Below are 26903 nucleotides of genomic sequence, written 5' to 3'. Positions count from 1 at the left end.
CCACACAGATCCTGGCTGGTATCTGCCCGGCACTGAAAGCACATGGACCAATCCACGCACTTCCAAGCTGTAACCCCATTCCTTGTGTAGCCCCAAGGCTTAGCGAGGGGTCATCGCTGCCTTCTCAGCAGGAACATATGGGCAACTGCCTCCTTGTCTGGGCTGGCTCTGTGCCAGCGAGACTGAGGGTCTGGTCCCTCAGCGTCCTTCCCCAGACTGACCCCTCTCCTGGGGCTCCCCTCCCCACGCGAAGCTCACCGTCTGGGCCACGGAGACTGGTTCCTTCCCCGGCTTCTTCACAGTGAGAATGAAGCGATAGCCAGTGCCTCTGCAGAGCACAGTGCGGGGAACGGTGACGCTGGCACCTCCCTGCAGGCGAGGTGGGGCACACCAGGGCGAGGACACATTCTGAGTGGGGGAGACACACACAGAGATCTGATTAACTCACTCCTGGGCTATCTGTCCCTGTCCCACGCCTCAGAGGGAGAACAGACGGACGGACGGAGCCTGGACAGCAGGCTGCGGATTGAGTGATCAGTGGGGGCGGGCATGGGATGAAGAAGCGGGGAGCTGTGAGGTGGGGGAGGGGGGTCCTGGAGTTACACAATATCCTCCAAAGAAGGCACCTGCCCTCCCCTAGACTCTAATCCAACCCCGTCTGCCCCAGGGCACTCAGAGCCCCAGCCCCTCCCCCAGGCAAGCGGAGGCGAGTGCTGACAGGCACTCCTGCTGGGTTCCCCTCGTTACCTCACAGCCCCAGTGGTATTCCAGGGAGGGGTCTGCATCCCTCCCCACGTCAGGGTCGTACGACCCGCTGCCATCCAGAATCAGGTCCACTTGGGCAGACCAGCTCCTCCACGACCCGCCTCGGATGACGGGAACCAACTTGCTGGGGATGACGGCGATGAGCAGGGAAAGCGTCCGGGCCAGAGGGGTGTGCTGGAGGGAGGCAGTGAAGCGCAAGCAGTGGGTACCGATGTCCAGCGAGAGCTTGGGGAGCATGAGCGACGGGGTGAGCAGGTCCGTGTGCTGCAGCGGCACCTGGTCAGCCTCAGCCAGCTGCTCGCAGCTGGGGCTGCTGAACACCTCCCAGAGGTACAGGGCCTTGTAGGCCGTGCAGCCCTTCAGGTCTATGCTGGCCTCGAAGTAGCTGGTGCGGGATCTGGGGACAGAGGAGGGCGGCTCCACCAGCCTCACCATGGGGCTGTCACACCCCAGCTCCTGCACAGTGACCGTCATCTGCACCAGGACAAAGCTGACCTCATTGTAGATTTTCACCTCCACTAAGAAATCCCCAGCACGGACATAACGGTGAAACATCCTCTTGTCCCCACTGCCAGCAAAGGTCTCCTCTGAGTCCCCAAACTTCCACACGGAGCGGAGATCGCTGCCACCCATGACCGCCACATCAAATGCCACCGTCTGATTGAGGAAAGCCCCCGTCCCATTGCTGGACAAGGTGGCTGCCTCTATGGGCACCTGCAGGGCCATGGTCAGAGTCAAAGATGCGGCACAGAACGGGTTACTGGCCTCTACGTGAATGGTCAGGTTACCTGCTCCGGGTGGCATGTACCCAACCTGCTGGCCTGCTGCTTTATAGGCCGGGTGCCCAGGGAGGTGAAAGATCCAGAAGAAGGTGACATTCTTGCCAGCTTGCACCTGTGCCATGAGCGCCAGCTCCTTGTTGGACTCCAGGACGGCTGGGCAACAATTAGGGATGTGCAGCCCCTGAACCTTCTCCAGCACCTGCACCATAACAGAGGCCAGCTGCATGCTGACGTTGTTGGAGGCCGATGCCAGCACCCGATGAGAACCCGCCACCGGGAAAGAAAAGTGATGCGTTCCTCCGTTGACATCCAGGCTGAGCCCCAAAGACGGGATGGCGAGAGCAAAGCTCACATTTGTGCCCCTCTGAGTGTGCAGCGTGAAGACTACCCCGTCATCGGTGCACACGTCTTGCTTGTCCACTTCCACTGCCAGCCCAGCCACGGGATCTTGGACAGCCACAGGATGCTGGACTGTGTCCTCGCTGACATCGTTCCAGGCTCGGAGGTCCACCTGATAGACTCCAGCTGCACTGAATTCGCAGGAGATGTTCTGTCCACAGAAGAGCTGCTGCTTCTCCTTCCCCCGCAGCTGCCACTCCCACTTGACATCAGAGCCTGCAGCCACTGAGCCCCAGAGCTGCCTAGAAGTGTCTGACATCAAGAAGAAGGGGAGAGAGCTTCCTTCCACTGTGAAGCTCACCCTGGAAATGGGCTCCTGGACTCTCAGCTCTGTGGAGCCGTTGCTGGAACCGAGGACGTTGGAGACGGTGACGAACACCAGCTTGGAGCCCAGAGTGGAGTAAGCGTAGGACAGAGAGGAAGAGTTGGTGAGCAGGGGCTGGGCATGTTCCTCAACGTACCAGGAATAGAGCAAATCAGTCCCAGAGGCCACAGAGACAGACAGGTTCACTGGCTTTCCCAGAGCCACGCTGTCGCTGGCGGCCCGGACCGTCACACCGCAGGCTTTCGCCACCACCCGCAGGGCAAGGCCAGCGGACGCCTCTCCCAGCACATTCCCAGCTCTCACCTCTACCAGCAGCTCCCCACTCGCATTGTAACAGTACGTGAGCGACTGTCCCGTTGCGGTGAACACTCGGCGCAGCCCTCGAGAAATCACCCAGCGGAAGGTGAGGCTGGAGCCCTGGGTAACCTCGGCGGTCAGCATAAAGGGCTCGGCAGAGGCCAGGTACCTGCCCTGCACCATGTTCCCGCTGTGGATCTGAACACCCTGGGCTCGCTCTTGGACCTCAATAGTGATGTTCGCCTTCTCTGTGCTCACTGCATTCTCAGCTGCGACAAAAACCACGAAGAAGCCGGCAGCAGGGAAGGCATGGGAGAAAGTGGCAGCCCCCTTCTGAAAGCCACGTGGCTCTCCAATAGCCCAGAGGTAGCGCACCTGGTCTCCTGATGCCAGAGAGGCGTGGAAGGTGACCTCCTGCCTGACTTCACAGACTGGCCGCTCAGTGCTCAGAGTCAGCAACTGCACTGGGGCCAGGACTGTAATGTCAAGCGAGGAGTTTCTATGGCTGACCTGGTTCTTTCCGGTCACAGTGACAGTGATGTCTCCAGCTGTGCGGTAGGAGTGGGAGGTGCTCTGACCTATCTGCGGGGGAGAACGGTCTCCAAAGTTCCACAGGAAGGTGGCCGCACTGTCCCAGGGGACCTCAGCCATAAAGAGGTAGGAGGTGCCCAGTGCCAGAAAGCTCCCCGTTTCACTGCTGTGGAGAATGGAGACGGTGCCAATCGCCCTCTGAGCCAGGATATCTATTGAGGCATTTTGCTGGCTCACCGTGTTCCACACAGTGACTGTCACCCGGTATGATCCTCCCTCCAGGTAGGTGAATGTGATTTCTGGAGACCCTGAGGTCACTGGATCCTCACCAACACCAAAATCCCAGTGGTACCGATACTGGTGCTGGGGGTCTGGCACTGGAACAACCTCAGCCTGGAAGCACGTGGGTTCCCCTAAAGCTAAAGCCAGCGTCGGTGCCATCAGCTTAACCGAGCGGATCCGATCCTCCACGCAGATGGCCAGTTGGCGAGAGGTGGTGCTTACTGTGCCACGTACAGTCAGGTTCAGCTGGTAGCTCCCCGCTGCTGGGTAGCTGTGAAAGACCATGGGCTCCCCGTCCCCAACAGAAGGGGGGTTGCCATCTTGGAAATCCCAGCAGAACTGAACTCCTTGGCTCGGCCCCGTTACCAAGGCTTGGAAGGGAGTCCGTTCCCCACTGGAGAGACAGTTGGGTGCTAGGATGTTGGTGATCTGAAGCCGGTACACCTCTGCAATGGTGGAGACACGGGTAGAGGTGGCGGCATTGTGAGCCATCACTGTCACTGTGTAGTTGCCTTCCTTGGCGAAGGTGTGAGAGATGAAGCTTAGATTCAGATTGCTGTAGACGAACCCGTCCCCCATGTTAAAAGTCCACAGGACATCTGTGCCAGAGGCCAAGACGGCACTGACAACTGTGGCTGAACCCAGCTCAGTAGGTCCGCTGGCCACCAAGCGGAGACCCGTGACACCTTCACTGACCATCACAGCCACGTTAGATGGCACCTCACTGAGGCTGTTGTTGGCCTGCAGCATTACGTTGTAAACCCCGCTCTTCTCAAAGCGGTGGCGCACCAGAAAATTCACTCCCTCCTGCATGGGAGAGCCATCATTGAAGTTCCAGGAGTAAACAACGCCATAGGGGGAAGGGCGGGGTAACGCCTCGAACTGCGTCACCTCGTTCACCAGCGGGGAGGCTGGAGTCACCAGAATGGTCACGGAAGCTATAGGGCAGACCGCACGGACCTTGGCCACCCGCTCCACTCGATCATATTTGTTGATGGCCTCTGCGGTCACTAAGTAGTCACCTGTGGAAGCAGAGAAGAAAGGCATTGTGGGAAGGAACCGGGGTTTCTAGGACTCTTGTGCCTAGAGAGAGAATGTGTCATTCCCATTGTGCTCAGGATGTTTCTCTGTACTCATTTGAACTATAATTGTGACAGTATCTCTCTCCCATCATCCGTCTGTCTTCCTTTCCCATTCTCTCTCCCTCTCCAACTCATGGACTAAGAGCCCTTCTGAGCCCAGGTGACCCCCTCAGGATCAGCCCCTTTCTTACCTGGTTGAGTGTACGTGTGGGTCACTCTGGCCAGCACCTGGACTCTCTCTCCCTGTGGATCTGGACGTGACAGCTGAGAATCGTAGGGAGGAGACAACAGACTCTCCACTTCTGGGCTGCCATCCCCAAAGCCCCACCTGCAAAGAGAAACAGTTCCACCTCACAGACAGTGGTCTGGTTCAGAGACTGGGCAGCTGTGTGAATATCATGAATACCCAGCATTAGAACAACAAATGCAAATGTACATTTTGGAAGGGACATTAAAGCTCATGTTTCAAGGCTAAAGCCAGTCTCTATCTAGAAAGGATCAGGAAGAAATCCAACATCGAGGGAGGAAACAGATTCTCACATCGGCTACAGTGGGGTTGGGTTTTTTGCACCTTTCTCTGAAGATAGGAGACTAGGCAAGACGGACCTCGCATCTGATCCAACATGGCAGTTCTTATGTCCCACTATCAGTGCACCTTTTCCAGCTCAGTCTCTGCCTAGTTTGTGGTGTGGGCTTTGCAGAAAGTTGTTGCCTAGAGAGCGCTTCTTTTGGCATTTACTGACATAGCTGGCCAAGGCCCTCCTATGCCACATCACCTGCGAACATTTCTCACCAGAGCCTCTGGTAACTTAAGCCCATTGGGGGTGGATCTCAAACCCAGCCAAGTTTTACAATTCTATTTTCACCCCTTGAATAATCTCCACATATCCCACCTTGGTTCCTCATTCCTGATGAGAGATACCAGTTCTAACCTGCCACCTCTTAGAATACCCCTTTACAGCCTTGACCCAGCTGCGGGGGAGAAAGGACTCTTGTCAGAGATCACACAAAGAGGCACTGATACAGGAGGTCAGCAGATGGTACAAGGAGTGCTGCCCATGAAGGCTGGTCTCTCTAGGAAGTTCCTTGGTGATCCGCTCTGGGATCAGACCACATTAGTCTGTGAGAGGAATTCTCCTTTCTTGGACTCCATGGGACTCTCACCTCACAGTGACTTCCATGGCAGTGTCCACTTCCACCCTGAACACCAGAGTCTGGAGGGTGTCAACTGCCACCACCCCAGGGAGCCCCACTATCTCGGGGTTGGCTAGTAGATTCATAGCCTCGGCTGCCAGCACCACTTCCACCACCTCTGAACTCACAGGGTTCTCGGCTCGCAGCTGTGCGGAAGGAACAGAAGAGCATCAACCATGCAAAGAAATTTGAACAGGCGGCATTCCCTTCTTCTGACTCCCCATCTACTCCAGACCTCTGACCTCTCCACCAGGGCGGTCGATGCCTCCCACCCCACAGTACCATGACCACGGATTTTCCTCCCCCCCTTGGTTTGTCTCACAGCCCCTTGCTGCAACGCATTCCCATGTAACTCACCCCACCCATGTTACACGCTTCCCTGATTCCCAGCATAGTGCATCCTGCCACCCACGTTGGGGGAAGAGGTCCAGGGAATGGTAGCACTGCGGTGATGTTCTCATTGGGAGCACAGGGTGAGTGGGGACTAGAGCCAGGAACAGACGTTGGCCTGACGGTCAGGAAAATGCAACACACGGAGATGTGCAATGGCGGCTAATCACTGCCCAGACAGCACCCTCTGTCAACTCAGCGGCGGCAGAGTGGAGCATACAGTGACTCCCATCAGAAGTTAAGTCTCCGTGGGGAAAAAGCAACTGGGGCAAGTGTGTAGAGTACAGAGTCCTGAGTCAAGCTGCTACTATTTGACAGTGGCTGTTCCGTGCTTCTGCCTGATGTGTCTTGAGTCCTGCCAGGCCTTCGGCTGAACGAGCAGTTTTCTACACCCTTGTGTTTTGATTTTAATAATAATTTGCATATTTGTCTGCCTATCCATCATTCCTTCCAAAAGTACCCCTCTGGGGGTGGAGAGTAATTCGGTGCTCCTGACTGAAGGGTCTCCTAGCACTTTATAAATATTTAACCCCTTCTGAACCGGCCAGTGAGGGGTATATGAATTACCGCCTCCCTTTTACAGATGGAGAACCTAAAGCAGAGTGTCAGTGTCTTATTGAAGGTCACACAGCAAAGTAGTGGCAGGGCTAGAAAAGGCACCCAGGAGCCATGACTCCCCAGTTCCTTGTTCTGACTCCTACACACTCTTCCCTTGCTTTATGATCTGGGCCACAGCTGAAGAAACTGAGGGTTGGTTCTTATGCTTGCTCACCTTCAGCTGGTATGTGGCAGGCCTCTTGAACTTGACGCTGTAGGTCTGTCCGTTGTAGGCGAACATGTCCATGTTGTCGATGACCCAGTTGTAGGAGACAGAGGAGCCCTGGGTCAGCTCTGCAGAGAACACCTGCCGAGCAAAACAATCAGCAGTTTACAGCAGACCTATGGGCTGGGCTCAGGTTGCTTCCTCCTGGTTGTGTTGAGTAGGGCTAAGGGGTGGAAGGTGCCAATAGGCCTAAAGCAAAGCGATGGAAGACTTCACCCACATGAAACATCGGCATTTGCCTGCTCCCCAGCAGCCATGCAATGGACGTAACACAGTTGGCTCCCTGATACTGAAGCAGGGAGGTGAGACACACAATGCCCCATGCTAGCCTGGCTTTTGGGGCCCCAGTGCATCCTGAGGGAGGGTAGGACAGGCTCCGGGGCTACCCTTCTTGGAAGTTTCTGCTGGCTGAGGTCAGTTTCATCTTGTAGCTGCGTGACCATAGGTTTGGCGTTATAGTAAAACCATCAGGCAGCTCATATGCCAGCATCTAATAGGGTGACGGAGTGGCAGGAGGGTCAGAGATGTTGGAGGGATGCCCTTGATGATAACCCAGCCGTGATAACTGCAGCAAGATGACCTACCTGAGACACATCCACTAGCATCCTGCGGGGGCCAGGCGGCACCACTCGGAGCCCCTCAATGACATTGTACGACTGGATCTTTACCGACAGCTTTTGGGAGCTGATCTCATTGGACACCAGCACATTCAGCATCTCCATTCTCGGCTCCTCCATGCGAAGCAGGGCCGAGGAGAACCAGGTATCTGCAGTGTCTCTGTGGCAGGCGGGGACATGTGCTACAATGCTGCCCGGGCAGGTGGCCTCAAACACCACCCCAGCCTTACCTACGGGTGCCATCCAGCGAGCCATGGCATTACAGCCGGAGAGAATCTTGATGACAATCAGAGTCTCTCTCTTGGTGGCCACATTGAGCTTCCCGCTGACCGGTGTTGGGTGGATAATCTGCAGCCCACCGACCTTGGTCTGCACCTCCACCGTGCAGTTCACCTGCCTGCTACTGACCGCATTCTTCACCGTTGCCGTGTAGGTGTACGCCCCGTGTGCCGAATGCCTGGCCAGCCGCGGCATGGCTGCAAAGCTCCGGGTTTTGCCAACAAAGGTCACTCGGAGGTCACAGACGACATGGTCCACCCAGGTGGGGCTGGTAAAGCTGCTGATGCTTCCCTCCCACCAGCCAGCCTTTGCAAGGCTGATATAGCTCTGCCGCCAGGGGGAATGGGAGTGCTGCAGGCAACGGAGAAGGGAGCTCACCTCTGCATTATGCTGTATTCCAATAATGTCATCCGGAGACACGCTGATCTCCTCTCTAGGCAGGAGAACCTGAAACACACAGAAAGAGTCATCTCCCATTGCAACCACAGCCTCTGCTGTAACCAGACCCCAGCCTGTGCCTAGTCTCCATGAAACATCCTGCCTCCCCACGTTAGTGGTGGAGAAGAGAGCACAAAGAAAGAAGGAGGAATCAGGGGAGGGCAGGAAAGGAGAAGCCAGGGGAAGGAGATGAAGAAGAGTCACAGGGCTGCCCAAAATTCCTGGGACATGCCTTCATTTTCCTGGGTCCATCCCAGAGTTCATTTCAGGCATCACAATGCAAGTGCGAGGGTTGTCTCTTCACGCCACCACGTGGTGTTGACACAGAATGACAGTGTCTCTCAGCATGATGATGTGGCCTGAATTACACATCGCCACAAAGACTCATCATGGTGTCACAAGGGGATTTACACACACACATACTTGGAAGAAAGGGCAGGAGATGACCGGGCAGTAGAAGATGGGAGAGAGAAGATGCAGCAGAATAACATCCCTGAGAGCACTTACCTGAACATGCCTGTTTGTGCTGCTGGGAGTGAGTAGCAGGGGTAAGTCAGCCACTGGCTGGTAGAAGGGCAGGGTCCCGCTGTAACGTGGGGGGTTTCGGATGGGCAGGATGCTGGAAGTCACATTCTCAAAGGCATAAGAGCTGCAAGGGCTGGAGAGGTTCAAGCAGCCTTCTCTCAGTGGGCACCACTGCTGCCCGCTGGGGCAGCGACCCGTGGTGTTGCAGAGGGGCCGGGGGTGACAGCAGGCGAATGGCGTGTGAAGAAGCTTGCAGCCTGGGAAGAAGCACACGTGCTGCAAGATACGCTGGACTTGGAGAGCTCAAAGAGGGAGCAAACTGGGTTATGGTTTGTAACCAGCATGTGTTCCCTAGACTCATGTTCCAACAAATCATTCATATTGTAGCGACATTTCCAAGCCATGCAACTAACTTAGCAGAGCCAAACAAGCAAGGAGAGAAAGGGACCAGGCCATGTTCTGGAACCGGATCTGGAGCCACATCTGGATTTCGAACACCCCGAAGTTTGATCTGGACAAGCTGGATGGAGCAAGAGAGTTTCCTAAGCTGGGAGGCAGCATGGTCTGGTGGATAGGGCACTTGACTGGGAGTTGGTTCTATTCCTGGCTGTGCCACTGACTGACTCTATGGCCTCTGGCAAGTCACCACCTGTCTCTGCCTTGTTTTCTCCCCTCGATATCAAAGGGATAATGCCAGCCCACTGGCACTTCACTGCTTGTGGATTCAGGACAGTACTACATGTGTGTTTATTTTTACTATAAACCAGAAACAACCAGTTCAGACTGAGCTCCACCCAAGCCCAAAGTGACAATAGTCCCCAGCCAACGGGACACCAGATAAAAGCACAACATCCTACTCAGGACATCCTCACTGAAGGAGCATAACCTAAAGGCAGGACGCTGTTAATCATTTCCCAGCAACCTCTGGGAGATCATTAACCCTCTTGTGGGTGTCAAATACAAACCGTGTCACCAATCAGAGCACTGGGAACCCTGGTTTTGCTTCATTTCAGAAGCATCCAAACCTGGTGGGTTCCAAAGGCTGGCACCAACTGGAATGGTAGGCCAGGTCAGCACTAGAAATGTTTGCAGGTGTAGCAACGTTGATTAGGGAGTGATTTGTGTCCCATTTCTCTACTGGCAAAAGCCCTAGTGTAGATGCAGTTATATCAGCACAAAAGTGCTTTGGCAGGTGGAGCTTATTGTGCTCACCAAACTGGTATCAGCTATACCATCAAAAGCACATTTTTGCCAATATAAGTGGTCTCTCCATTTGGAGGGTTGCTGGCAGAGCGACACTGACAAACCTTTTCTAACATAGATCTGGCCTTACTGAGCTCACAATGCACTTAGGACGGGGTGACCAACTTGTGGCTCCGGAGCCGCATACGGCTCTTCAAAGTTAATATGCGACTCCTTGCATAGACGCCGACTCCTGGGCTGGAGCTACAGGTGCCAACTTTCCACTGCTCAACCGCAGGCCCTGCCCCCCCCTCCACCCCTTACCCCAAGGCCTCCACCCCTTCCTGCCCCCTCCCCTGAGCCTGCTGCACCCTTGCTCCTCCCTACTCCATCCCAGAGCTCCTGTACACTGCGAAAGAGCTGATTGCAATGGGCAGGAAGCACGCGGAGGGAGGGGGAGGTGCTGGTGGGCAGGAGGTGCTGAGGGTGGTGAGGCGGGGGGGCTGCTGATGTATTACTGTGGCTCTTTGACAACGTAAATTGGTAAATTCTGGCTCCTTCTCAGGCTCAGGTTGGCCATCCCTGACTTAAGAGATACAGTGGGGAGGACAGGCAGAGAACAAGGGGGGGGGAAATGGGTGTGAAAAGGAGGAGGTTGAAACAAAAAGAGAATGGAAAAAAGGAGTAGGAAGGAGAAGAGTCTAATGAATCAATGAATATCGCCCCACACAGTGATTACAGGGCACTAGGGCAGGAAATGAACTTCCTGTCACATGAACATTTTCAAGATACAGGTCCAAATTAGAAGTTTCGAAAATTTCCATGAACTGAAAAGCCATTGCAAAAAATGGAAACATTTTATTCGGAACATTTCAAAATGCTTCATTTGGAGTTTGTTTTTTCTCTTTAACCTTTTTTTTTTTTAGTCTAAATTGACTCACATTTCAAAATAAAAATATATCGGCTCAAAAAACCAGAGCTTTTGTTTTGAAAAATTTGAAATGGGAAGTTTAGACAATTTCAAAACTTTTTCCCCGCCCAATAATTTTTTGAGTTGGGAGATTTGTCAACCCTGATCCAGTTTTAGTTTCGATGAATCTGCATTTTTCAGCAAAAAAAAAAAACAGTTCACCAAAAAATTCCCGACCATCTCTACAAGTCACTTAGTTGTGGGAGACTCACTTGTCAGGGTTCTTCTGTCCCTTCCATGCAACCCAGAGGGGCAAAGTACACACATGAGGTCTGGAGGGAAATGTGAGGTTGAGCCCACCAGTCTATCTTAGCATCCCACCAAGAGTCAAACAAAGCCAGAGGCTTTAAGCATAGAGACTATCAAGCAGCTATAACCTCTCCCTGTCCTTTTATAATGTCCACCAACCCATCAGCACAACCCCATTGGTTTAGGCAGATGGTCTGTGAGTATCAGAGAATAAGAGACAGAGGCATGGATGCTGAACTCTTACCGGGAGGAACCAAGTACTGGTTGGGGTTGCAATGTGGGCGGAGGACCTGGAACCGGATCAGAACAGGCTTCTTTGTCCCTCGTATCCCGAAGTCTACGGAGACTAGAATACCAGCATGGCTGAACCAGAGGCCTGGGAAGAGCATCAACTACAAGACACAAGACCAGGAAATAAACGTGTGAAGGAGGGAGGTCCAAAGTGGCCTCCTGGAAGGAACTGGCAGGGGAGGTTGGGGGTGAGGTGGTTATGGAGGGACCTGTGCTGTTGTGATGTTCCTGTGTAGTTCAAATAAGCTTCCTAAAGATCAGTGCTTGACCTGAAGCATGGCCACGGTTATCTGGTTTGGGAATACAGAGCCTGGCTCTCTCTGACGTTTCCCATATCCCGTGGACCATAAATATTGAGAGAACAGCCTTATCTGACATGGCAGTGCTCCTGGGTTGATTTGTGTTCTCTTCCCAAGAGTTTTCCCTGTCCCAAAGGCTACTCAGCAAGGTATATAGACTAGAGAGGGAAGGGAGAGGAGGTCTCAGATGGACCCATCCAGCATTCACACACACCAGCCGTCTGTGTTTGCACATTACCTCAATGCTGTCAGGCCCCAGGAGAGGAGGCAGCTGCTCAGTGCTGACGTTCCTCACGTCGTAGACTCCACTGAACACCGGCACGCCCGTCAGGAACACATCTGGGCTGGGCAGGGTGACTGCAAAGACAAAGCACATAGACGGTCATGTCACCGCTTAAAGCTCTGTCGGGCCCTGCTGCAGGCTTGCATCACAGATGAAGTGGTAGGCTCGTAGGAGATCCACCTGGCTGCACCGGGGTCTTGACTCAGCAAATCTGTAAGCACGTGCTTTAGCTGAACTGGGGCCTAGATCTGCCAGGGTGGGGACTGGAAGGAAAGGGCATGTGTGGGGGAGCAATAGGGCCCATGTGAATGGGCTGAACGAACACAGAAATACACATGTGTATATTCAGAAACACCCATGGCCCTGGCATACACCCACCATCAGAGTACATGGGAGTCTGCCAGAGTCTGGGGTAGAACACTACAGAGCGTCAACTTTCAGGCACTAACTTTGGAGAGGAAGAGTGGCCTTGTGATTAAGGGACTGACTTGGCGCTCAGGGTTCTGTTCCCAGCTCCTCCACAGACTCCATTGGTGACCCCTGGGCAAGTTACTTAATCCCTCTCTGCCTCAGTTCCCCCAGTTTAGAACAGTGATAACAACACTTCTGTCCTGTAACCTCTCTGGGGCAAGGGTGGTCTCTTGCTATGTGTCTGTACAGCACCTAGCGCAATGGGACCCCAATCTCCGTTGGGAGCCTTAGGCATGACTAACAAATACATATTAATGACAGTGCCCTCCTCACTGGGAGTTGGGAGGCACTCAGCTTCTCATATCATGGGACCATGGTTTGGTAAGAGCATTGGGGTCCTCCAGGATGAAAGGGCAGTATAAAGCAATGGGTTATGATACCAGCAGCCCCCCTTAGAACTCAGCTCCTCCAGGGGCTGCAAGAAAATGCCTTTTTATTCCTGTTGGCAGTGGTCAGCAGCGTAATCTCCCAGTCCAGTCAATGAACACATTCCCACCCCTAGGTGCCAGCAGGACATATGGTACCTCCAGCTCTCCTCTCACAGAGGAAAGAGGACTTTGCAGAGCACGGGCTACTACTCCAAACCCCTTCTGGGTTGAGGAGGTGCATCTGGACACAGCTCTCCTTGCCCTCGGGCCGACTGAAGGGGGTCCAGTTCTGGAACGAGTCCACAAGGCTCCCATCAACCCAGCGCAAGGAACCCAAGGAGCTGAGCCCAATCCAGACCACACCAGCGCTGCCAGGGAGAAAGACAGAAATAACCTCTGCTTAAAGAGAAACAGCATCAGCAATGCAACACAGAATGCAGGGAGCGGCTGGGAAAGGGAGCAGGGCTTGGGGCAGGTGGTGGTGCAGTTAATGCCTTTGACCCCAGTCAGCAGAGGAAAAGCACCCCACAATCTAACTCTAAGGAAAAGGTTGCACATGTCAGAATGTGTGGCCATGGTTCTGTCTCCAGGGATACCCCAAAAACACAGACCCCACATTTCCTGGAGGCTCCTCAGCACTAGAAATGGCTTTTATTGCAGCCTGTCCTGCAACAGGCAGGTGTGAATGAACTAGTGCATGCTGTAAAGGCCCGAGCCATCTTGTTTTGGGTGCACCACATTCACTCGCAGGGCTCCCCAAAGCCACTGCCGGGCGGCTGGGCTGTTACACCTCGCCCACAATTCCCAGCACAGTTGCCTAGAAGATCCCTGAAGCGTGTGCATAAGGTTTGATTCCCAGGGGTGCTAAGCACCTGCAGCTCCCTCCCAGGGATTTTAAACGGAGTTGTGGGCACTCAGAACTTCCAAAAATCCAGCCCACCGTGTCTATGGCTCAGAATGGCTATTGCACTTGTTCTGTTGCCTGCTTTGAGTGGATCTATCCTATGTCAGGATCCACACGTGCTTTTTAAGGGTGTGAGCTACATCCATTTATGTCCTCACACAACCGCACCCAGGCTGCCCATCGAAAGGCTATTATTGCAGCACACATTGCCTGTCTGCCTCTAGGCCCGGCTCACTGTAATGTATCCAACACTACCTTTGGGCAATGGGGCTAGGGGAGACGAGGAGTTTGCCTGTATTATTGCCATGGTGCCTGAACAACAACAACTTTTGTAGTAGTGACTTCATCATTGTAATCAGAGCAAAGAGAATGGGGCTGGAGCAGGATACGCACCCAGAGAAAGTCTCCTGCAGGAAGCTCTGCACCTCCTGAGTTCTTACAACTGCCAGATCTCCACCGGGGATCCCCTGGCAGAGCCTTCTCGCATCCTGCCAGGTCTCCTTGGTGTGGCTGAGCCAGTAGCAGTTCAGATTCTCTAAATGGATCCGTCCACCTTGAGAGCAACAGGTTTCATCTAAAGATTAAGAACAACAGCTGAGAAGGGTCCCCATGCTGCCAGAACTTTCCTTGTGAACCTTCCGGGCTCAGCCTGACACAGGATTCGCGCTAGAAGGCGAATCACATTCCAGAGAGCCCAGCACTGCCAGCTCCTCCAGCTGACGTAGCCAGAGGAGATAAGCCCTGGCACAGCCACATAGACTGAGGAAGATTACCCTCCGCTTTGGTAGTGTGTTCCTGCAGGTCCTTATTCCTCTCTGGAACACTTGGCTGGTGGAGCATGTCAGGAGGTGGTAACTAAGCCTCTTGGGCTTCCTTCCCCAGAACTATGACCTAGCAGCACGTCACCATCTCTGGTGTAACATATGGCAAGGAGAGATTTGCACCATGGCATGAGCCTCTTCCACGCCCAGCAACCCCCCCCCCCCCCGCACAGGCAGCATCAAGGCCTTAAGGAGCATAGTGAGGATACCCCCCATAGCAGGAGCTCCCTTCCCTTCAACCTTTCATTAGCTCTAGTTGCCCAGTGCTGAGGTAGAAGGATCAAGAAGGGCCAGCGTTGATAATGCCCTGGCTCTCCCTCTCTGTTTACACTCCAGAAGTGGATGGAGGCCTGGGATAAAGCTCTTCAGGTGACAAACCTACCTGCCTCATGGAGGAAGCAAAGGAATTGCAAACAGCAGCTCCAGGGGAACTACTGGGTGTGAAGCAGGAACAGAAACCCAGAGCCTCACCTTGAGGTGCTGCCACCCAGCTGACCCTCAGGAGAAAACAAAACTGGGAGTAAAAGGGCCTTTTTCTGTAAGAGGTGACCCTCCCTGGCACAGGAGATGGGAATTTTTGCAGCACATAAAATCCTGGGTTGAGGAGGAAGGAAAACTAATGACAGTGAGTGTTACATCGAGTTGACATCTTTCACCCTATAGGCACTTTACAGATTTCAGATACAGGAATCACTTCAGCCACCACTGAAATGCAGCCACCTCTGGGGTGGAAAATGGCTGCTGCTTAAAAGCACACAGGAGTAACTTAGATAGGAAAGCTAGAATATCCAATGGAAACTGCCTGGGGAAGGTTACTGCATGAGCAGAAAACTAGGCCAAGACACTGGGGCTTTAAATGGCCCTCTATGGTCAGTATTAGGTTTCATTACAAAAGAACCCTTAAATGTGGGGGCAATGGAAGCAGGCGGTAACCCAAAGGAGAAATCCTGCATTCAGGGTTGGAGGGAGTGAGCTGCTCTCTCTCTGCCCCCCCTCCTATTTCTAGCTCATCTGTGCAATTCCCCCACTTCCTCTGCTGTTTAACTCCTTCTGCTAAGAACCCCATCTCCCATTTGCTGATGTCCCAGCCCAGACTCCAGGCTCTGCATTTTTCATGGCAAAGCCCAAAGCCTTTTGTTCTCTTGTCCAAAGAGAACGTGTTTAACTTGGAAAGAGCCAGGACAAGCAGGACTGGGGAGAAAATGGAATTTGGTATTGAAAGAGCTGCATCATAAGGGGTAGGAGATGACGAGTTTGTTATTACCCCAGTGTCGGGAACCTAAGCAACGGTTGGCAGGCCTAAGCGCCAGCCTTCTGAGCCCCAACATCCCTCTGCTGAAAACACAAGATAATAAGAAAAATCCAATCCAATCAATGAGACCGTCACAGTATCCAGCATGGTTGCCCAGGGAGCCAGTGAGCACCTTGTCTGGCATTCCTGGGTCTCCTGGCAACAACCAAAATGCTCCTTCTACAGGAAGCCAGAAAAATCCATTGCCGTGGCAACCCTAAACAAAGTTTGATCTGTTCCAGGCCCCCCATCTATTCCTCCAGCAAGGGAGAAACTTCTCCTGGCTCCCCCGTCCCGAGGAGCTGCATCCGCAGGCTGCTGGCAGTGCTTTGGCTAGGCCGTTCTGATAGACCAAGCACTCTTGAAAAGTTTGCTACAGTGGGGTGGGGAGGGGGGGGACACTTGGTTTGGATTCCCGCCCCCGGTGGTTTCTGCTCCTTGTCTCCCACTCCTCCCTGACAAGAGGGGTATGGGATGGAGGATGACTCAGACGCTTCTGCCTGCACCTATAAGACTAGGATCAAAAAATCCCCTCCACTGTTTGTTCTCCCTGGGACAGCTCCCTTCTCACCTTCAGGCAAATACAGAATCACACTCCCACCTGCAACACACCCATTTCCTCCTCCCACACCCACTTTCTGCTCTGCATCTTCACTCATGTTGTCCCTTGCTTGTGAAACTGTTTCCCATCTCGGTCTGGGAAGCTGCATGGCCCCATCACCGCAGTGCACAAACACCTCATCTACATTCACAAATTTCTCCCCACAGCATCCCTGTGAGAGCCCAAGGAGCAGAGAGAGCAAGTGACAGGCCCAAGGTCACACAGGGAATTGGCGGCAGGAACTGAATGCAGGTGTCCTACAGCCCAGTCCACTGATTTAACCACAAGACTATCCTTTCTCTGGGTCCAGAGTCCTCGCTCTCCTCATTCCAATCCCTCCCCAAAGCCTTGTCCTGCAGGAAACCTTTCTGGGCTGGTCTCCTCAGCATTCAGCTCTCTGTACTCTCCCCTGACTGGATGGTTGCCCTGTACTTGGTCTGGTCTGTGTTGCCTCCTCAAGGCAGAAATGGTGGGTGAAATCCCAGCGCCGCCAACATCAATGGTAAAAGTTCCATTAAGGCCAACAGGGCCAGGATTTCACTCTGTCTTTTCTGTGCATCTCCAGCACTATATAAATAATGCACCTGCAGGACACAGTGCATGGTCCCTCCTGCCCCATTCTCCAGGGGAGCACTCTTCAAAACCCAGCCCCCCCCCCGCCCCACACAAACAGTCCAGACATCAGGAGGTTCCATGCAGCTGGGGTGCAGGGGGAGGACAGAGGAGTCCAGGTCAGTCTTTACGGCAGGCCTTGCAGCCACCAGGAATGCCCCAGTTGATAGATTGCTACGTTGGGCTCGCTCAGCCTAGTGCTGATGCCATATGTGTGTTCACATCTCCTGGTGCGATGCTGAGTCTTCTCATTCCCATTGCCCCACATCAGCTCTGGGAGCACAAAGCCAGCTCCCTGGGGTAGGATAGCAGCACTGACTGCCCCAACGCCACAGGCTCAGCCGCTCCTGGACAGGGAACATGGCACAGGCACCCAGCCCCCAGACAAGATATAGCAACCTGTGGAACCTGTCTCCCCTGCCTCACACCAGACACACTCAGCACAGCTCTCTTGCCCCATACCAGGGCAAGGCATTATCTTCCATAAGGACAAAGCATTATCTTCCAGGGCAGGCTTCCCTCACCTCATACTGGCTATAGGGACTGGGCAGCATCTCCCCTCGCCCCATCCCTACACCCCTGGGTACGGAGAGTCAGCTCAGCTTGCTTCCTAGAGGAATGGTGCGCCAGTTCCCCCTCTGGGCACACTACACGCCTGGGACGTCTCCCAGGACTCTCTGGGGTGACAAAGCCTGGGGAGAGGGAATCCAGCCAGAGCTGTATTAACACAGCAAGTAGGTCACAGTAGCAGTGAACACCCCAAACTCTACACTTCTAGGGCCAGGTAGTGGCATGTTGGGGGGCATGGAAAGATTCAGAGGTTTGAGCTTCCATTGCTGAGATGGAGGACCAGCTGCAGCCCTGGTGTAAGCAGATGCAGCTTCCCACGGACGTTGATGGGAGCTGCGTCTGCTTACACCAGGGCTGAATTTGGCCCTAGTCTGCCTCCAGTGAAAGACGTCCCCGATGGGCCCTGGGCAGGACACAGCAGGAGCTGCGGCCACTGTGCAACTAGCTCTAGCCACCTGGGTTCCACTCCACAGACATGACCAAGCCTGTCCTCTCCGTTTCCTTCCGCTCCAGAATGGACCTGCTGGGATAAGGTGACTAGATACTCCATTTCCTCAAGCCTCACTAACCTTCTGCCCCGGGGCCTGGCATCAGCATCGGCCATGGAGCTGCCGTCACAAGAAATACAAAAGCAAACACACACGCGCGCTGGCTAAGTTCCCTCTAAGCTGCGCGGCCCCACAGCTGTCTATTAAGCCCCTTGCAGGGTCTCAAGGCTGCGGCGGGGAGAGACACCTCTCCTCCAGTGCGGACCTGCTGCCGTCGGGGAAGAGGAGCCCCTTTCCCGGCCTGGCCCAGTCCCACCGGAGCTGCGGCTGGGGATAGGCGCCTCTTCCCCGGCCCCGGGTTGCTGCAGTGAGAGAGGGCTGGGGGTGGTGGTGTGGAGGGGGGGGAAGTCCTCAGTCCCCACCACAGCCCCGAACAGCCTGCACCCCCAAACCACTCATCTCTGGCCCCACCCCAGAGCCCACACCCCTCACACCTCAACCCTCTGCCCCAGACCTGAGCCCCCTCCTGCACCCCACACCCCTCATTCCTGACCCCACCCTAGAGCCTGCACCCCTAGCCAGAGCCCTCATCCCCCACACCCCAACCCTCTGCCCCAGCTCTGAGCCCCCTCCCACACTCCAAACCCCTCCGCCCCACCCCCACCACATGAATTTTGTTATATGCACCAATATGAAAGTAATGTGTTGCACATCACCTCCATATTGGTGCACATAACAAAATTCATTCCGTACATGGTCATAAACAATTAGAGGGAACACTGGGAACTTGTCTTGCAAAGCACACAGAGCCAGAGAGCCCAGGGCACCTGAGCATTCAGCATGTCCAGCCCCAGAGTCCCTGTCCCAGGGACACTACAATGGGATGATCTAGTAGTAAATGTGAAGTACATTGGCCAGGTATATCAATTATCTATACAATGGGCTTGCACCAATGGCTTGCCCTATAGTCCTAACCTATGCTGCTGGGCATGACCAAGAACCTAGAGAATGCCCATAGCCTAGTGCCAAAGGCACGGCCAGAAGCCCATCACCAAGGCAAGAGACCAGTGTAGTATCGACAACTGACTGCATGGAGCTGCTCTCCCAGTGGGAAGAGTTACTGCAAACCACAAAGAAGAGGGGTCAGTGCTCAACCATTACGAGGAAGACTCAGGCAAGAAAGAGGTGCTAGAGCCTTCCATGGCTTCGGCTGCATAGTCAGACATTTGCCAGCTACTACTGAGCTATTGCGAACCAAGAGCTTAGAGCATTTCAAAAAGAGTAGGTGGAAGATTAAGAAGCTACCTGCAACTGTACAAGCTGAAGACTCTGATCTCGTAGGCTATCCCCCTTTGCAAAGTACAGCACAATGAAGTGCATTGTTAAGGGTTCCTCTCTTCCTCTGAAGCACCCAGCGTTGGCCACTCTTGAAGAGAGGATACTGGAGTCACTGGACTATCTGTCTGCTCCCCGAGGGCTGAGAGGAGACACCATATGGGCATCACCTTCTGCAATTTCACAAAGACCCTATTATCTCACCCTGGCTGCTCATGCTGCCTCTTCACATGGACTGTCTCTTACAGGCTGCATGCGCAAGATGTCCTCAGTCACTCTGGTTTTATGGAGAAGGAGAACACAAGGGGCTGAGGTCCAAGACTTTGCAGGGCAGAATTCGACTACAGGAGACCACATGGCAAAGTCAATCCAAGCTCTCGCATTCTCCTTTCCATTTGCTTCAACATGAACCAACATTTAAGCTTAAACATGCCAGGTGCCTCCGCCCAGATGCCCCTTGAGAGCTGCTGAGCATACCAGAGTCACCACTGCGCTCTGCTGCGAACCCAGCCGAGCAGCAATAGACCCTGCCCAACAGAGATTCTGCACCAGCTGTCCTCTCACCTCCCCACCACTCACCGCTGGGAACCTTTGCCATATTCACTCACCACAGACAAGGCCCCACTTACCAGCTGTCCCTCTGTCCAGCAGGAGGAGGAGCAGCCAGCCTAGCTTCAAGCCCTGGCTCAGCATCACCCCTGCCATGCAGCTCCGCAGGATACCACAGTCTCCGAGAGAAGGATCCTCACAAGGGCCATGGAAATGACCTGTCTGTCTAGGGTTTCATACTAGGCTCATCACAGTGGCATCTGGGCTAAGGCAATGCTGAGCTGCATTCTCTCTCTCTCTCTCTCTGTGGGAATTACCCCTTCAATGTCCCTCCGAGCCTCTTCTCACTCTGTCTGTGTCCCTGGTGCTGTTAGCTCTCTCCCCTCACTGACTTTGCTGTCTTCTGTAGTACGTTGATCGCTTTTATAGGGCTTTACTCGGCAACTATTTTTTTAAACCCTTTCTTTGTGGCTGCTACAAGTCTCCCTGGATACGCAGCTGTGGCCCTCCCTTCTCTAAAGGTCTGTGTGGAGGGAGCTTTCCTCACACAGACAGGCAGCTGGTTTTAACCTGATCCTCTTCCTACCCCGCTCTCCCTGTATAGCGGTGCCCACCAGGTCACCTCCACTGCTTCCCTGACTCACTGAGACCAGGGCACTCCCTCAGCCATTCCTCTCCGCTCCCTGGGATCACAGCACCCCTCTCCAAGCTGTCTCTGTCTGCTTCCTGCACCTGTTGCTTAGAGCACAGCACCCCTGGGCCTCCAGGATGCACCTGGCATTTCCCCATCTCCTGAGACTGACTCTCCTTCTCCAGGCTGCCTCCTCCAGACTGTGTTGTCCTGGCTCCGCTTTTATGCCCTTCCCAGGCTGCCCTGCAGGGCCTTATGCTGCTATCTCCTTCTTTTTGTAGTGTACGATCCTGGGGCAGAAGGGAAGGGAGCAGGAAGGACAGGGTCACAACCTGCCATTCTTCCTCCAATACCCAGCACTGCCACATGCCATGGAAGTTCCCCATCTCAGGGGGGAAAAAAAACAACACTGATCCCAAATAAACGCTTTGCAATATCTCACCCAGAGTCTCTTGTCCACTTGGCATCTTCATCTTCCAGAGGACGGAGAGGTCAGTGCCCTGCTGGGTGTGGATCCCGATTTTGATGCTCTCTCCTCTCCCCACTGCCCTGGGGCACTCGATGCCCACCAGCCCCACAGGCAGGATCACACTAACAGCAGCTCTATGTAGCAGGGACCTCTCCCCAACCTGAGCCCTGACTGTCACCGCATAGATGCCAGGGAGGGCATACATATGCCGAGCTCTCGGGCTGCTGCTGGAGAACTGCTCCCCCCCGTCTCCAAAGTCCCAGGTGTACAGGGTCTCAGGCAGCGGGATCTCAGCGGTGAATTCAATCACCTCATGGATACTGTAATGGGTCCGAGCAGAGAGCGAGAGGCTCACCTGACAGAGGGGAAAGAGGGAATCAGACGCAGAACTACATGGGTATTGATAACAATCACATCTCCGAACCCCATCCCCCAGCATGCTATGGGAGGGCCCTTTTCCATCTTTCTCACTCCCACAGCCTCTCTGCCCCACACTGGACAGGGCCTGTCTCCAACCCTGCTCTGTCAGGTGGGGGCTCCATCCAACACCCTAAACCCCCATCTGGAGCTCCCGCTAGCCACCTTTCCTTATACTCTCGGAGAGTAGAAGGTGCCATAAGCCCACTCCAGCAAGCACATGCTCCAGCTGAAAACCTCTCCCAATGCCAGCTGTCGCAGAGCAGCAGCCTGTCCCCACTGGCTGGGGAGGCGAAATACTTCACACTCCGGGTCTGTCTACCCAACAAAAGCTGCACATGGGCTAGCCTACCAAAGCTAGCTTGGGTAACAAAAGCAGGGAAGTCAGCACAGCTCGGGTCCAGTGCAGGTCAGACACACCTGGCACATACCCTGGGTATGTCCTCAGCTCTCAAGCCCGCGCCGCACTATCTTCACTGCTGTTGGTACCTGTGCTGGCTGGATTCAAGCTAGCTCAGGCAGACCAGCCCACACACAGCTTTTGCTGTGTAGATAAAGCCTCGGACGAGACACGGTCCTAACTCATGGTGCGGTTACCTGGACAGGGTACACGGCATGGACGACTGTTCTATTGCACGCTTGGCTCGGGATTTCATTGGAGCACACTTTCCTACAGTCCACGGGCCCTCTGCTGCCTAGTGACCCACACAAGCAGTGGTCCTCCAAGTCCAGGCCATAATGGGTGTGCGCCTTTTGAGAGCAGAGCGCATGGCAAGAGGCCTGACTCTGCGTGCCGGGGTGGAGGTAGGAGTAGAGCAGGACTGTCTCTCTCCTGGTCTCTGGGTCCTTCACACAGGAGATAAAATCAGTGGCTGAAAGGGAAACCGAGCTAGGTGAACCCTTGGCTGGTCTGTTATTAGCGAAGGTGTAGAGAGCTCAACACGGCGAGGAGCTCAGATCACACAAAGAAAATTTGAGCCCAAATGCAAACCCTACACAGAGGCGCTAACCAAAACTGCAAAGGCAAGCTAATTGCAAAGGCTTTGCTGGAAACCGATCCCTGGTTCTCCACTGCCTGGAACTTTGGGTCACCCTTTACACCTGCTCAGAGTGGGGGTGAATTGCTCCCACTTGGCAAACTTGGCTTTAGTGGCCTTTTGCACCTAGTATCCGCTCCCTGGCACAGATGTAAAGACCACCACAAAGTGCCAGCACTGGTGAATCAGGCCTGCTGCCATTCCCTTTGAACTCCAGATAGGCCCATTCCAAACCCTGGCCACCCCTGGACTCCAGGGGGTTAGAATTCCTGGTGAGCAGTTGGATCCTTCGGCTCAGGGCCATCTCTTTTGCAAACCACTGGGTCCCCTCCTTTCACACTTCCTCTAAAAAGTTCCCTTCTGGGCTGAAATGTCTCACGCTTCCTTTTACTCCAAAGGTGATTTTTCTTTTAAAGTTTCAGCGAACTCTGGTGAGCTGTTCTTTAGTTTGTATCATGCTGGCCATGGACTTACTGCCCCCTTTGGCAGGTTTGGGAAAATCAGCTCTCCTCTTAGGCATAACTCTGCAACTCCACAGGACCTTTGATGTGTTAATCTCCTATTTCCCTCTTGCCCCTTTTCGGTTTACATTTGTAGACCCCGTCTAAGGGTGAAATCCTGGCTCCACAGCAAAACTCCTGGTGATGTAGGAGGAGCCAGGACTTCGCCCTACATTTATAATAAGCCACCCCTCATCACACAACGGTTTGCACATGGAGTTGGCTTCCAGCAGCTAGACTATCTGGGACCTTACGTGACCTCCTTCTGGGTCACCTCTTCTTTCTTTAACCCTGAAGCAGTTTTTTGGTGTGACCCTTCTTACTCTCACCCAGTTTCTCTATCCCATCTAGATCCTCCTGGTCTGACCCGGCTTTCCCTGTGGATTCTCTCCCCTTCATCCACCCAGTTACTCTTCTCCAGCTCCCCTCTTGGTCTGAATCAGCAGTATCCTGTGTCTGTATCAGTCCCCCAGGCCAGCTTTCTGAGCCACGCCTTACAGTGCTTTGCTCTGTGATTTTGCTTTGCCGCACAGTCTGGATATCTGTGCTTGGCTGACCGAGGGGTGGTCGCTATGGGAAGGGGCATCTTGACCTCACATGGGGAAAACTCCCAGAGTCTTTCCAAAAGGGGAACAGAACAGAGACAGACGAAGCGTCCCTAGAGCTGGACTGATGAGAGCCTGAGAGGCTGCACATTTTGGCAGCCTGTGAGTTACACAGCTCTCGGTTTTCTCAGGTGCAGCCAGAGAGTCCAGAGATACAAAGGAGGTGCTGGACGAAGGCAGTTCCCTCACTACCACTCAGCACCAGACGGGACAGTCAAAACACTGTTTATCTGAGGAATTCCTCCACCCCCCTACATTCATAACACATGCTTGGGATGCTCTGTTGGACTCGCATGGGCTGGCGTTGTGGGGGGGCAGACACCTCGCAGATTTGTTCCATGCTTGAAATTCCATCCCACATCTGAGATCTTCCTCCCCGCCCCGCCCAGCCCAGCCTCTCCATCAGCGCAGGGAGTGCCATGGTGGTGGTGGGGTCACTCACCACAGATCAGAGCTGAGAAATCCGCCCTCAGTAACCCGATGCTGCTGGAGGCTGCTGGCTGGAAGCAATGGAGCAGCTCCGCATCGTGCACGAGCGCCGGGCCCTTCTCTCGCACCCAGGCCCCGAGCCAGCGCAAGGTGCAGCTGCACACAAGGCTGTTAGAGACGAGCTTGCTGTGGGAGGAGAGTGGAGGAAGGGGAGGGCAGTGAGGAGAGAGGTCGGGTACCTCGAAACACTTCCCTCTGTTTGTGCAGAGAGCCCCACCCCCAAAATGGGAGAAATGCTCATGATACCAAAATGGGGGAGGGGGAGGGGGAGGGAGTCAGACGGATACAGGGATGGAGAGAGGAGGGACAGGGACAAATGCACCCAAGGCAGGGTGACAGAAGAAACGGAGACAGGTAGAGAGAGGTCTGAGGGAAGGCACATAACCGTACAGCGACTGCAGTCTGCCCAGGTGGCGGAAGGCTCCTTCCTCTATGGTGCGGATACAGTTGTAACTCAAATCCCTGCCAAGGAGAGACCAGAGAGGAGACCCGGGTGAGGAAGGAGAGACAGCTCTGGGCCCAGACTCACCCTCAGGAGGCAGCAGCTGCCGCTGGGGGATGGTGCTGGAAAGCTCAGGGCTAGCACGCAGCAAGCAATGGGCTGCTGCAGAGCTCAAAAGAAGCACGGCTCCTGGATACTGTCACCCCCACTATAGCCAGCAAGCTTTAGGACGGGCTCCCCCATGCCCAGCTGCAGATGCTGGTAGCATCAGCCTCGTGGGCTGTCGAGCCTCTGGGCTGAGAACATTGCCAGTGGCCCTTTCTTGCCACCAAAAATCAGACTGTGAACTGAGTGATACGAGCTGATGGGGAAGGGGTTGGGGCTCTGGCTAGGGAGTTACTTACAGCACCTGGAGGCTGGGGTATCCAGAAAGCTCCTCTGCTCGGACATGGTTCAGGTGGTTGTGGGACAGGTCCCTGCATTGAAAGCAAAGAGTTATTTGCACCCAGCGTAGGCCCTCGCACTGCTCCATAGCGACGACTGGCTGTACGAAACGTTCACAGGGAAACCCCGAACCACATGCCCCTCACCCAAGAGGCCACACGCTCTAATAGATTAAGTGCCAGATGGGGCATTGGGAGGCTGGGGGAATCTGATCACTGCTCTGCCACTGACTTGCCATGAGGCCTTGGGCAGGTCATTTAATTTGACTGTGCCTCCGTTTTCTGACTGGGGATTGAGAAACGTGCCCTGGGTTCTCTGCAACCGCCATATGGAGATGAGGGGGCTGGGACGCCTGCTCTGGGTTCTCCAGGACTCTGAGCCTGCGTTTTAATTAGATCCAGAAGCCACCCCATGAAGGGAACCTCGGGAATGTGCTTAACTATCCTCCATGCATGTTTCCCCAGGAAGCCGCTGTCTAACTGCTTCTGCCATGAGATCTCAGGCTCTGCCAGGTTCCTCACTGGTATGTTGGGCAGGGGCAGCAAGGGGTGGGGGTTGCTTATCGCGGCATAGCTGGATGTTTTTAATAAAAAGTCAACATTCCTTTGCAGCAAACATCCACCCCCTGCTGCTGGGAGACTCTTCCCTCAGAATCCACAAGGAGAACATGGGGGTTGGGGAGAAGCCATGGTTACATTGGGGGGAAATTAAAGCTCCTCACCCTTCAAGTCGCTGGGCCCCAGGTACTTGCAGTGGCTGCAAAAGGGCCCTCCAGGGTCTCTCTCTCTCTCTCTGGGGGTCCCTGCAGTGGAACCAATCAGGTTCCACTGGGAGGAGGCGGGCGTCTGTGCCATGTTATTGGGCTTGTACTGGAGCATGCAGACTAGCAATATTCAGACCTGGGTCTCCAACAGGCCCTAGTCCGGGGGGAAGATCTGAGCTGTTGGTCTGGCCCATTATAAGGAGGAGCTGTTTGCACAGTCTGGCTTCAGACATCAAATCCCCCTACCCTGCACTTTGGGGGCGCTTGGATCTAGGGTTTTGGATCCCCCCCCTTGGTTATAGGCTGCACTGGAGGGAGCTTTAATGGGAAACCCCCTTGAGGCAGGAGGGGAGCTCACATGTAAGGTCATTCAGTGAGGTAAGGCCAACTCGACTGGGTGGAGAGGAATCCTCTGGCAGGACCGTTTCCATGCCAGGGCATTGCAGGCCTGCCCAGCCACCATCTTCAGGGTGACGGTAACCAGGGCTGCCCAGGTGACCAGCCCCAAGTCTACTATAGCCAGTAGGGATACGAATAGCCTGTTCTGTTGTCCCAGGAGACAGTTTTGTGCCTGCAAACTGTGGGTGATCAGGCCTCATTGCCATGGTGATTGATGGGAACAAGGAGATAAATATTGTTTTATGGGTTTCATCCAGCCATGTTGACACAGCTTGAGGAGCCAATGCGTCTGGAGGGCCATTGGCTGGAGCTCCTTAGGGACGCTTGCCACAGAACCATCTCTTCTGACAGGGCCCCCCACAGAGGCCCATACCTTCTCCATGGTAGCCCTTTTCTAAACCAACCCCTCCCTTCCCTTCAGCCACTGGAGGCAGGAAGTGCCAGACCCTGGTAAGAAATAAAGAAATGCTCCAGCCTTCTGTAGCACCTGTGCATCAGGACATGTTACGGAAGGCTCACAACCCCTCCTAGGGAACTTATAACATTCAGGGAAACTGAGGCACAGCACAGTTAAGTGACGTGCCTGAAGCGAGGCAGTGGCTGAGTCAAGAATAGAACCCAGCTCTCTTGTCCAGCAGTTTGGGGCTCAGACTAGGCTATACTCCCTGCTTTAAATTAAGGCCATCCTTCCCCT

At 54.3% G+C, this 26903-nt stretch overlaps 1 protein-coding gene across 1 annotated transcript in view; it reads right to left on the bottom strand.

The window, feature by feature from the left end:
- The window catches only part of LOC119842905 (polycystin-1-like), a 63699-nt gene that overhangs the window by 34606 nt on the left and 2190 nt on the right, over positions 1-26903 (bottom strand). The window contains 16 exon segments of the mRNA XM_043497576.1: positions 259-408; positions 748-4403; positions 4655-4791; positions 5628-5803; positions 6820-6951; positions 7455-8213; positions 8712-8986; positions 11375-11522; positions 11959-12077; positions 12999-13210; positions 14140-14320; positions 21087-21468; positions 22128-22402; positions 24115-24287; positions 24552-24623; positions 25008-25079. Of these exon segments, the coding sequence (XP_043353511.1) occupies positions 259-408; positions 748-4403; positions 4655-4791; positions 5628-5803; positions 6820-6951; positions 7455-8213; positions 8712-8986; positions 11375-11522; positions 11959-12077; positions 12999-13210; positions 14140-14320; positions 21087-21468; positions 22128-22402; positions 24115-24287; positions 24552-24623; positions 25008-25079 (6919 nt within the window).

This window comes from Dermochelys coriacea, chromosome 14 (assembly GCF_009764565.3).
Source record: "Dermochelys coriacea isolate rDerCor1 chromosome 14, rDerCor1.pri.v4, whole genome shotgun sequence".
NCBI lineage: Eukaryota > Metazoa > Chordata > Testudines > Dermochelyidae > Dermochelys > Dermochelys coriacea.
The sequence above is the reverse complement of the archived record's forward strand: the minus strand, read 5'-3'. Positions and strand labels throughout refer to the sequence as shown.